General features: G+C 44.0%; 1 protein-coding gene across 3 annotated transcripts in view; it reads left to right on the top strand.

The window, feature by feature from the left end:
• The first annotated feature begins 1304 nt into the window (after positions 1-1304).
• LOC118506593 (nephrin-like) overlaps positions 1305-12713 on the top strand; it is a 99996-nt gene continuing 88587 nt past the window's right edge. Inside the window, exons 1-2 of one of the 3 annotated variants that reach the window (XM_036043954.1) lie at positions 1305-1531; positions 11039-11594. In XM_036043954.1, coding sequence (XP_035899847.1) covers positions 11474-11594 — 121 coding nt within the window. In that variant the 5' untranslated portion in view covers positions 1305-1531; positions 11039-11473. Of the gene's footprint in view, positions 1652-2607; positions 3003-11038; positions 11595-12713 lie in introns of those variants that run through there. The other 2 variants (XM_036043953.1, XM_036043955.1) reach the window with 2 other exon arrangements.

The raw sequence follows: 12713 nt of genomic DNA, 5'->3' as shown, positions 1-12713 counted from the left end.
GATAAAATTCCAATGACGCTAAATGGATTGACCGAGCGAGCGTGCAGCTCACAGCTTTAATTGGGATTATAATTGAAGCGAGATTGTTAAGCGGTGGTTTATGTAACCCGCGTTAATCCACTCTTATATGCGACGATTGATTAACGGACGGATAAGTAGGGGGAGATTGATTTTTGCAGGGTTAAAGCAGGATTTGCTATAGGCCGCTTAATTGATAGCATAAATCGTGATAAACTGGAGATGTGTGTGTTAATGCTGTGACTGTGGGTGAGATAAAGGCAGTGATTTAAATTAAATCACAAGCTCATTCTTTAAAATGTTTTACATTTAATTTACATTCAATATTACCCAGGTGAAATTAAAATACATGAGGTAGGTCACATTTTATTCAAATGCTGCGTTCCATGAAGATCTCTAGTACAATGTGTCCATTTTCTTTGCGTCTGCAACTTCATGAGCTTTTAACCTGCCATTACTGACGGGCAATGATTTTCTTCAGAGTGTCCGATCCACCCATTCCCATCCAGACCGCCTTCCCGTACACAGGGCTAAAATCAAGTCACGGAAAGCCCAAAAGATTTTATGAAACCGGCCAATCATTCACATTCAAACGAGTTTAACTCAAAAAAGTGTCAGAAATTTGATTACTACAGCCATTCCGACCGACCGTATTAGCCATTCCGACTAAACCGTAAAGAAACATAAATGAATTCAAAAATAAAAGAAACCCGAACCATTTTCTATACCCCTTACCGGAAAATTTACCAAAACGGATGCCAGTAAAAACAAAATCAAAAATCGTCCCACAGTCACAGCAAAGCGTAACCCACGTCGAACGCGACAGAAGCCTCATCAGAATCCTCATCAATGAACCGATGTTTCCAATGCCAAGTTCAGTTCATTGAGGCCGCTTTTGTTTTCCTTATTGTGCGTGTTGCTTCCTAAATTACTCCAGCATAAAACTGCATATCCGGGAGCATGGTAACTCTCTCTCTCCCTCTCTCTCTCTCTCGTGAACTCGCCACCATAATTTTTATAGAACCCTCCCAAACGATGCTCTTTAGTACAGCGGCGCAATGCCCAAACACGGCCGGTGCAGTTGTACTAAATAAAACCCGAACCCGATTCGCCCGAGAGAGCTCTTCGACGGCTGGTGGCGACGATAGCATAACGTGCGTGCGAGAGAATCCTCGCACAATCCTCCCGCAACATAACCGAACCGATCCGTGGGAGAGAGTTTGAACGAGAACGGGCGCAGCGCGTGATTCGGAACCGCAGCAGCCTCGGTGTCGGGCCGCAACCGACACACAGTACTGTTTAAATGCTGACGCGCTTCGGTTCGCGGCATCGGTTCAGGCGTGCGTGTTCCTGCCAGCATAGACGCGGGTGGCCAACGTTTAAGACGCGTGTCGGTAGCACCGTACCAGTGGGACGAGTGCGTGTGTGTGTGTGCGCCGCGTGTACCTTACGCACCATTTGATCGCGCGACCAGTGAACAACCAGTTTGTGTGGGAAATATCATTCAATTGATGTGAGTGTGCGTGCGTGTGGGGCTATGTCCAGAAACAAGGACAAGGGTTTTGTGATTGAGCCTGAAATGTCCTGAAGTTAGCTCAAGGGTCGCGTACCTTCGTACCGTTAAACCGAAAGGGTGAGTTTCAGTGGTAAAAGCATTCTTGTTGCGGAAGCTCGGATGTTGAGCCATTAAACCGGCATGCGGGCGGTGTACTAAGGTGGAAAGCACCAGCAGCTGATGTGAAGCGGTATTGTGAAATGCTTCTAGAGCGAGTTTTCCCCCCAAAATAAGCAGAAAGTGTTTCGCAAAAAGGGTCACCACTTCAACATTCGTTACCTGTTACACTGTACCGGAATATTGTGTTTAAAATTGGTTCGCTCGGGAAATCATCGTATGGATTGGATACCAGATTCCAGCGACGAATACTGGATAGCTTAGGTGCAACCCGTACAGAAAAGGCAACTAAAGGATAATCAAACAAACGAACAACATCGATTCATCAACCGAATGGAAAAGTTATACGCACGCAACAAACACAGCACAACAAAACATCAAACAGTGTGCGTGCCTTGCGTCATTACTATGCGTTATACTGCGCTGCAAAAATTGTTTGTTTGCTCTGCTGAGAAGGATTAAATCGTGAAGTGATTGATTGAGTTTGAGCTTGAAGTAAAGGTGTGTGTGGAAATACATTTTTGAAATGGAAATGGAACAAGAAAGCGAATTCTTGGACCACCTGGCGTTGAAGTACGGGAATTTAATTCAAAAAACACGTCCTCAACTGTCAATTTTTCCAGGCCTACTGTTTAAAACGATCATTAGTTCGATTATTATAATCTAGTGAGCTGTGCTAATCGCTCAACTCCCTCAAGGGAAGTAAAGTAGAGCTTAGGTGGCTCCATGTGTGTGTGAGTGAAAAATTGATTAAAAAGCATAAATCATCCCATGTTCAGGATCTCAACCGGAAGTTAATTGTCGGATTGTTTATTTTTCTGCGTTGTGAGTGTGTGTGTGTGTGGTTTACCTCCTTCACACGTGAATGTGATCTGTTCAGCCATTAAATGATAAATTAGTTATGCATCACCATCATCATCATCGTTCGCGTAACGTCAGTGCAAAGCTCTGGAAAGCATGTTTTAATGTGTCCTATTTGTTGAATGGAAAATCGATGTGTGTGCGTGTGGATGATAAGCAATACCGTGTGCAGTGAGCAGTTTGAAAAATGGCGCACCGAGGATGTATGATGATAAATCGCAAGGATTAACGTACCGGGGACCGGGCTCCAAACGCAATACACATGCCACCAGGATTAAGTGATGGAAAAATAGTGCTATTCCGTTGAGATTGATTTGTTTCACCGCGGTCCCGGTTGAGTTTCTGGTATTTATAGCATTCGTATCGGAACGAAACGGGGCCCATGGGATGGTGGTGGTTTAGCCATCAATTGTGGAGTTAATTTCCATAATTATCAATACATAAGTTACCCGTAAGTGAACGCGCCCCTATTGGAATAATCTGCAATATATGCGAGGTCAGCTGAGGGGGTTTTGTTCAACGAACAGTGGAATAAATTCTACGATAAAGCTACCTAAACTATTCCATTTTCTATAGACTAGATCGCTTTTCCCCAATTTCTCGTCTATTTCCTGCTCCATTAAAGTGATCGTTAACGTAGCCCGATTTCATTCCCGCTTGCCATGGCTCCTAGCGCTCCAACCATCAAATCGTTCCGGATTAAAGCACCTGAAAACAGGAATCCTCGAATCCCGTAAATCACCGTCCGTTACAGATCCCTAAAATGTCTTAAAACAACCTCTCCAAGAATGTCTTAATCAGAACCTTTCGGGGTAAAAAAGCGTTCCTCAATCAGATTGGCCGATTGACATTGCCGGTAGGTTGGGAAAAAGGGACCGAGCTCAAGCAACTTCCATTCAAACGCATTGGACCTGGCAAAAAGAGTGGAATAATGAGGAAGCACAGAGTGGAATGTAAGAACTCAAGGGTGCTAGGGGCCTTTACAACCTTTCGCGCGAGTAGAAGAACGCCCACATTCAAGGTTCTTTAGCTCCCCACCTGCTTCTTACAAGCTGCATGCAAATTTCCACCAGGCAAGCACGCTAGGAGCCTTCCAAAGCTCACCTCACCACCATTAAGCACACTGGAAAACTCTAGGCCTAGTACGGGGAAAGTTTCCTGGAACTTGCCGATTTGTGTGCCGTGTGCCGTTCGCGGAATACATAAATTCTGCTGCTCCGAGAAACGCTCTAACCGCATAAACGGACTGGACGCGAAACCTTTAACTACGGCGCTGGATGTTGAAGATTAACCGCACTGAGCCGTCCCTACCCTCAGTGCTGACATTACATGTTTGACGATTTGTGTGAGCACATACCGCACTTCAAGGAATGGGCGGCCTTATCGTCCGCAGTTTGGGAACACGGATTTTAGGGTACCCGTTGCCGCATACGATAGCGTGCGTTGTTGTTAAGGTGCAAGAATGTTGAGCTAGTTGGTAGCAAACTTAAAACAGCATTAAAAGTGAAAAACAAACACACACAATCGTTTCCCTTTTTACCTTGATAAAGCTCGGCAAACATCAACAATGACTCTCTACCTTTCTCTTTCCCTCTAAAAGTTGCCTGCTCCTTCTCGCGCCGTTTTTCCACACGGAAAAGCATAAAGTGCAACTTTCATAAGTACACCGTGACTTGCATTTGCACCGAGAATGGTGAAGAAAATGGCGTGGAAAAGCTTTTAACGCGATTATGATAAGATTCACGAACGGAGGAGCCCGTTCGTCGAAGCAATTTTACGCACCGTCTGATAGGGCTAGCGATGATGATGACCTTGTTATTCATCTTTTCGTACAGGAATTTCCACGCCAGCCCAAGCTTGCGGCATTTGTTGCCGAGTGGACTGTGTGTTTGATCTGGTTAAGAATTTGTGTGGATTATGAGATGAATTATGCGAGGCAAAAGTTGGTGGAATTTTGAAACTTTTGTTGAAAACAGGAGTCAAACTCGGGCATAAATTTTGTACTGGATGAAGTAACATTAAAGTTGCTTGCTTAGTTGAGAATAAAAAGTTGGTTGAAGGTTGGTTTAGCTCTATTGTAAAATCAATAAACCCTACAGCCTTTGTACAGCCCTTACAGAGCCGAACACAATTTATCACACACTAAAACTTTTGTAAATTCTTTTTCCTTTACCCAAGAACCACGAAGGTTCTTAAAACATAAATAAAAACAAACCAGAAACGATGAAAGCATTGAAAAACTTTTCTACGGGCCCTTCTTTGTGTCGCACCGAACTTTCCACGTTCAGCCACCAATTCTATTCGCTTCACAGCGTACACGGTGCTGCTCCAACATTAAAGCCGAGCCTTCTTGTACGCTACGAATGAAAAGTTTCTAAAACCCCTTCCGAGCTTTTCAACGCAAGACATGGAACGATTCAACCCGATTGACCCTTTTTGCTTGTAAGGGAACCAAAGTTCCTCGTGAGCCTCCACTTTTCGGAGCATTTCCAGTCGTTCGGCTGCCGAATAGCTGGGCCGCCTTGCTTATTCCTTTGCTTCCGCAAGACGCTCTTCGCGTCGATGGTTACGCATCTCGTCGACCGGGCTTTTCGTGAACTGTCCAACGAAGGAAGAGGGAAATTGTTAAATTTGCGGTAACAACTTCCTTTACCGCAAAAACCCATAAACCACGGACGGACGGCGGACCGAACCAGGGACTCATTTTACAAGTTTTCCACGGCGAGAGCAATGCTGGCTGTGCTCTCTCGGGGAAGCAGGTAAACGTGAACCTTGCTGCCACAAATGAAAGTTCCACCCGGTGCGGGTTCCCCTATCGTGTCCTCTTCCCGAAGCTCACACAAAAGCTCTTTAAATACGGGCGAAGATCAGAAGGAGCGGGAAAAACGAGCCTTACACCCAAAAATTGAAGTTATTGGTCGATCGAACCGAACCGGTGAAAACCGCGAACGAAACACGGACGAACCCCTTTTTTTCGTAAGGAATTCGTTTCACGTTGGATTGCGCCATGTTTGAAAGTGAAATTCACACTTCAGACAGAGACGGACAGAACAGTCGGCAATGGGGGGAAAACACTTCCAACGCATTCAAAATACGAAAAGAGGCGAAGAATTTCATTAGACATTTGCAGACGTGGAACCGTCTTTAAAAGTCCTTCCAACGAACCCGGCACGCCGAATCCTTCAGATTCATTTCATTTGTACTTGCGAAAAGAAACCCCCCTACCGACCTCCGCACCGATACCTCGGTTTGAATTATAGACGTTTTAACTGCATCCAACACAACCATTCTTCCTCGTTCGCTCATAAGAGCCGATGCCGGTAAGAAAAATTGCCATATCCTTTTTTTTTTGCGCGCACCCTTACCTTGGTGCGCCCACGTGCGCACGTGGTCGCATTTAGGGAGATGATTTACTTTTTACCTTACCGGCACTTTGTATCACCGGTGCTGGTGGTGGTGGTGGACCCATTTTATTATTTCTGCTTCTGGTTTTGGTGGTGGTCGGACGAACCGAAGCACAACAAACAAAAAAAAGCTTCCGTGAGCGTATTTACAGCAAAATACGAGCTTCGGGTTAGGTTAGGGCCCGCTTACGGCGAGTAAATTTCAAAATAAAAACAAATAAATGAAGAGCACAAAAAATAAAGTCTAAACAGCTGCACGTGGCCCAAAAAGAGAGGAGCTACAAAATCGTCCAAACTTTAAAGCGCCGAGACCAAAAAACAGCCCGAAATCTTCGTCAACGGAAACGGTTTTCTTGTGGCAGAACAGATGAACCTACACTGGGTGGAAAAAGAATGGCAACACCTTAGTTTGTTGGCAATATTTTCATAGATTTTTCTAGTTTTAGTATGAAATGTTAATATTTTTTTTTACTTTTGAAATCCAAATGTTAAAATTGTTACGAGCCGTCTTAATTTAAGTCGAATTCGTGAAAAAGGGTGCAAAATACAAATAGCACCACAAAGCTAACGAAGCTTCCTGCTCAATTTTTGACAATTTTCATTCTCGTTTTTGATTCAGTTGCGGCCAACTCAACCCTTTTTGGCTACCAAAACCAAACCCCTTTTTTGCTTAACCACTTCAACCGAAATCGGTTGTATTATCTACCAATTAGTTGCCAAAAGCGTACTTCTTCTTCTCCTTCCTTGGCACTACAGCCTTGTGAGGTCTCGGCCTGCCATATCTGGCGCTCTGTGACTTGATTTTACCCGTGGCAAAGTAGTCAAAAGCCCTGCGTATGGGGAGGCGATCGAGATGGGATTTGAACCCCTGTCCTGCCGTGTGAAGACTGGCGGCGACTCGACCGGACCGCCAGGCGTACAGGCGTACAGTGCTTGAAAATGTCCTTAAGTGTGGCAGAACAGTGATAAATGAGAGGTGATGACTGCTATGCAGTATATGCAGATTTTTGTAGAAAGTTAGATCCTTCACTCGTGTAGAATTGCAATGGCAAGTGACCACGAGAAATTCGTACCATATTCTGCCAAGCAACGAGCGATTGAAGAGCCCTCAGAGTCTCGATCAGTACAACTTAACTGAGCATCATAACCCGAATCGGCTAAAGATCGCCGAAAAGAATATCTCCCCTAAGGATGATGGTTAATCTGTGGAGTTTTTTTTAATGAAATAATGTTCACCCTTGATGGTTTCGATAATTAGAACACTTTTGGGAAAGATCTGCGTGACTAACCCGATTCTGATATGAGTTGGAACAGTGATGCTGGTGTTTGGATAACTTGAGAAGCTTTTACACACCAAGGACAGCTTCCATTGGCATCAATCTAAACGAGATTGAAGTCGAAGGGTATCTAAATGTTACAAATAGTCTTTCTCGACCATGGCGAGTCTTGGAAGTTTCCTAGCTTTCGATAAGAAGCAAAAAAAATGCCACGGTTCATTTACATAAGAATGATTTTCACACAAGATTTGGAAGAATTTTTATTGGTTAGTCCATTATAAAGCCTTAAAATATCCATCCTACTCACCTTTATTAAGCTGGAAAACAATCTAGACAGCTTTAACAAGCTGTAACATCGTACTGGGGGATTCTGATAACTGATTAAGCATAAAACATATGTTGGCCACATATAGAAAGAATTTGAAATAGTTACCCATACACTTCCTGCAAATAACTTAAGAATGTTATTAAATATAGCTATTTGTTGTAATCCGTTGATTAAAATTAAAAGTCGAAATGTTGCTTTTGATGATGATGAAAATCAGCCAACAAAACCAAGGTGTTGCTATACTTATTTCGCTCAGTGTGCAAAAAAACCAAACAATCAGTACAGAAGACAGTTTTTTTTTTCGTTTATTTATAGAGGCTTTGGGTCTTTGAGACTTCATTCGCCTCTCAGTACAGAAGACAGTATAATTCACCTTTATCTCGCTCGATGTACACCTTGCGCGGGCTTTATGAAAACCGGGATCAAACCAGAGGCTAAAGCCACGAAAAAAATGGGCTCAAAAGTTGCTACAAATTTAATACGCTCGTGCTGCTCCAAAACAAAAGGAAGAAAGAGAGAGAGAGAGACTTTTGTTGCCCCATTCCGACCTATTCGCGTAGTTTTGCATATCCAACCCCCCCCCCCCCTCCCCCCCACACACACACACCCACAAAAGCTCAAAACCCTCGTTTTCTACAAAGAGAGACTGCTCCAAGGCGTGCAAAACAAAGCTCCCAAAACAGGCGGGATGGATTATAAATTAAAAAAGTTTTCCCGCCTTAGCGAGCGCACACCGAATCCATGCACCCGATTGTGGACTGCGAATTGAAAAAAAAAACCCGATTTGATGGAAATCCGTGTGCTATTTTTGTGAGTGTGTTTTTCGCATACGTACGCTTCCTTTCGACTGTCGAAATCACTTAGGCAAATTAAAAACATATCACTCGAAGGTCGGCTGCCTACTCCGGTTCCGACCCGAAGAACAATGACGATCAAACTAAATGTACTTATTTCGATCGATCGAAGTGGGTCGCGGTGATTGCTGCAGTTGCAGCACCTAATACAGCGCACAATCACAGCCAACACACACACACACGAGTATTTATGCTTAATCCTCCGCAGTTCTTCGGTGCTTCGGTACGACTTTCCCAAAGGTAAATACAACGAAGTCAAGTGCTTTGACGAATAAAAAATTAACCCCAAAGCTGGCCCAAAATCGGTCACCACCCGACGATCCCCTTTACCACGGATAAAAATGGGCGAGATCCGGCAGTAAGCTGACTTAATCCTTCGTGCGCGCTATCACTTCGCCCCACGAACGGAAGGCAGCCAGAGAAGAGTCCCGAAACCGAGCACGAAACCCTTGAAATGCGATAGGTGCTTTGCCTGGTGCCCGTGTTTTTTCCCGGTGCTACTGGTGGTCATTTTCTATCGCAAGAAAGCACCACTCATACATACAGACCAACAAAATAGGGGAGAAGGAGGACAAAAAAAGCAACACCAGGAACGTTCTTACACCGCGGGATGAAGGAATTTTTATTTCAGGAGAATAAAATAAACCGCGCAACATCATGATACACCAATTCCGGGGACAGGATGTTGGGATTCGCTTTTTTGTTTCTTGGTTTAATCTAATATTCTCCCTTGTAGAAATGTAGTGTACCGGGCCGCTAAGAGACAGCGGCAAAATGGTTAATCCCGGTGAGATGAGCTTACCGAGGTTTTGTTTCCACTTTTGGGCTAGCACGGAACGACTTGAACACGGTCCCACGGTTTTTCATAAAACTAGGGTGAGCTTTTCGCTTTTCGCAAACCCCAAATTTCCATATTTTTGTAAGTGTGGTTAAGAGGATTCGTTCCTCGCTCTGTTTCATTGGCATTCGGTGGGGTTCGAATGGAAGTTTAAACCATTTAGTTGGCAAGTGGATTTTTGGAGACTATTTTTAATTAACTAATAGACGAGGCTTTTCTCGCTATTATTTTGCAAAAAAAATATTTCTTAAGAAAATTGTTTCATAATTTTCTTCTGAACCTCTCCATCAAAACCGATAGTCTTATTGTTTCGTGTTCCATCATAACGAGATTCATTAATTAGACACTAAGGTCTAAGTTTCGGCTAAACTCGGACCGGGAAAACTTTTCCCCACGTTCCATTCAGAATACAAATCAAGCAAATAAGCATGCGTGTAATGGGGGTAGGAAGCAAAAAAGTTTCCCCCACACCCCCCAAATGAGGCCGAAGATCGATGCCTCATTACATGGTGTTGGTAATACCATGGCATAATAAGTTATTATTTGCCCACTGCCACCGAAAGCGATTGGAATTCACTTACGTCACACCCGATCAATTATAATTAACTAATCAATTATCGTCTTCCCTTGACCATAAGGGAGAGGAAAACTGGTGTTCGTTTTCCTCATTCCGGCGAAAGTTTCTCCAATATATTGCTCGAATCGACGGCTGGAACCACCCGAAAAAGGTCATCCGTTTTCCTCAAAGCTACCTTCTACGATGAGCTCAATTTTTTTTCCACGAAAATACCATAACTTGCTATCGGGTTTTCCTTATCACAAGAACGGATATTCATCCTTCTATAGAGCGAAAGAAGACACAAACGGCTGGTTATGCCCATAATGCACAGCAGGAAGTTAATAAATTTCCCACTCACTCACCTTAACGAAGGTTTGTGGAAAAAATGCCCGGCACACTTTCGTCACCTTCAAGCGAACCGTTTGGTTTGTTGTTTTAAAACCCCGGGGTACGAAAAGTTCAAAAGTTTAACTTCAACAAACTGTGTGTTATTTCGTTCCTTTCCTGTTTCAGCCTACGCCTTAGTTTGGGGAAAAATATTTCGATCCAGTAGAATGCTCCCAGAGTTCCGAGAGATGGGTGAATATAAATTCCATCACCATAGTAAGCGTGCAGGTCAGTTAGGAGAGAAAGGAGAAAAAAATCAGAAAATCGGGATAAAGTACTTGGAAGTACTTAACGTGCTGTTGCTGGAAGAAAATTCTTGAAGAGTGATTTTTTTAACAGAAAAAATGGAAGAGAGGCTAAAAAAACGAAAGTTTGTTAAATACTTTAAAACACCTTCTCAACAGGCGAGAGTTAATCAAAACAGTGGAAAAAAGAGAAGAGAAAATTGGTAATAAAAGGGAAGGATAGCAGACAACAGGCTGCTAGCAGGTGAGCAAGATGGCAAGGGTGGCTTCATGGTATTTGGCGTCACACCTGGCTCTGCCGCAAGTTTACTGTCCATCGACACGGCGATACTCGATCGGTCACAATAATGTCCGGGGCTTTCGAGAGCAAGTGTTAGGAGCGTACCGCAAGACTTCGTGGCAGTGTGCCTGCAACAACACAAGGCCAGACGGACCAGGTTGAGGTCAGGCTGGTTACTATCAAATTCAGGTGTTTCCTTATCCGGTTCCGGTATCGAAGGGTGACAGTTTGTGGTTTGACGTGAGCGTGTGTTCGAATCAACCAATAACCCAGTGCTTTAACCTAACGCGCCTCTTCTCGTTTTCTTCCAAACAGCTTCAATGCACGAGTGTGAATGCAGCAGTGATGTGAGCAGTCAGTGAGTGAATCTGTGAGTGTAGTGTTATGAAAAATTTATTAGCTTAAAACAAAATAAATATTAAAACCGAAAAGGAGTTCAAGTACAACACCGTCAAAGTGTCCACCGAAAGTTCTGGGAAGTGTGCGATGCAAAGCAGAAGCGGAATCCTACCAGTGCGCGCGTTTGTGTGAGAGTGTTTAGTCTTTTCAGTTTCTTTTGTTTGCCTTTTTAACCACTCGAGGGAGGAAAAGTGTTGCTGTTGCTGCCCAGTGTAGTTGGCAGCGTTTGCCGGTGCCAATTTGGGGGTGCCAGTGAAGCAATGCAGTGAAAGTTGGTGGGGTTTTGGTGGATGTGAAACAAAAGCGCCCGGTGTGAAGCAAAAAAAAAAAAAAAGAATCGGCGGGGCAAACATGGCCAAGTACGTGACAAAAGTGCCGTGGAGGTGTTTGCCGGTGCTACTGTTGCTATCGATTGTGGCCACCGGAAGGATAAACCTAGCCGCAGCCAGCTCTATCATTGGCGATGAAAATGGTAAGTGATTCCGAGCGATTCTACTCGCCAGCCGGGACCGCTGGCCGGGATTGGGGACACATTGTTACGATAACAGTTTTATTGCTCGCAACCCCACGAAAATAGGTGGGTTGTGTATTCAACTACTTCTTTGCACATGATGGTGTGCCAGCTTTATTACCTTTACATTTTAATTACAAATTCACACGCAACCCTCGAGCCAAAGATTGGTGCCGGTAGCCCAAAAGTCTATAGTACTTCTATCCCCAATTCGTATCAAACGCTAATCCATCATCCCGAATGATTGTGTATCGAGGCGAGTGTGTAGCGGTCGAGCTTTCTTACCGTCGCACAATCGACTCGCACACGGTCCGATTATTAGTGTCAGGCATGCTAATATGCAATTACAGAAAATCATACGTCAGCCCGACCGCTGTTGTACGGGGAACGGAAACCGCAACCTTCCAACGCGTGTTGGACGGAAATCAATAACGGTGCAGGTCATGGTTTTGAAGGCTAGTGGCTGGCAAAAGCGGTATATGCAATATGCTTAAGACAGGGACATTTTCTGTTTCGAGCGTTTCTGGGAGAAAAAAGGGACATTAAATCGATTTTTTTGAAATTTTAAAAGGAAAATGTACCTCTGTCTAGTTTGGAGCGATGATTTGAATCCCTACCCCTAAAATTGCTTTGTCCGATCAGATTTTTATCATCGCAGCTGTCAGGTACAAAACAATCTCTGCGAAAAATAGTTGACTAAAACAAGCAAAATCATAATACCAAGCTCACCGTTTCATTCGATTGACCCTCAAGAAGGACGGAACCGTTTGGAAGCCAAAACACACCGACGTAAGGGAAGTCTTCAACGCGCGCCACACAGAACCTAACCTACCCAACGGGAAGGAGAAAGCTTTGAAGGACGTCCTGTTCGACGCTGGATGGATTTCTTGCAAAGAATCGCTAGCTGCCTTTCAGCGAATGAATTCCAAAGACTGTGCATTTGTACATTTGTTTTCTTTCCTTTAGCCCCTTTAGCGGAAAAGCACGCGAACCGTGTGCGCAATGAAGAAAATGAAGTTCGATTTTTCCGATCGAATGCCTTCCCCAACAAACAAGCACACACCCAACCTTATACCATCC

This window comes from Anopheles stephensi, chromosome 2, assembly GCF_013141755.1.
Source record: "Anopheles stephensi strain Indian chromosome 2, UCI_ANSTEP_V1.0, whole genome shotgun sequence".
Taxonomy (NCBI): Eukaryota; Metazoa; Arthropoda; class Insecta; order Diptera; family Culicidae; genus Anopheles; species Anopheles stephensi.
Note: the sequence above shows the minus strand (reverse complement) of the source record. Positions and strands in the feature narration are given on the sequence as shown.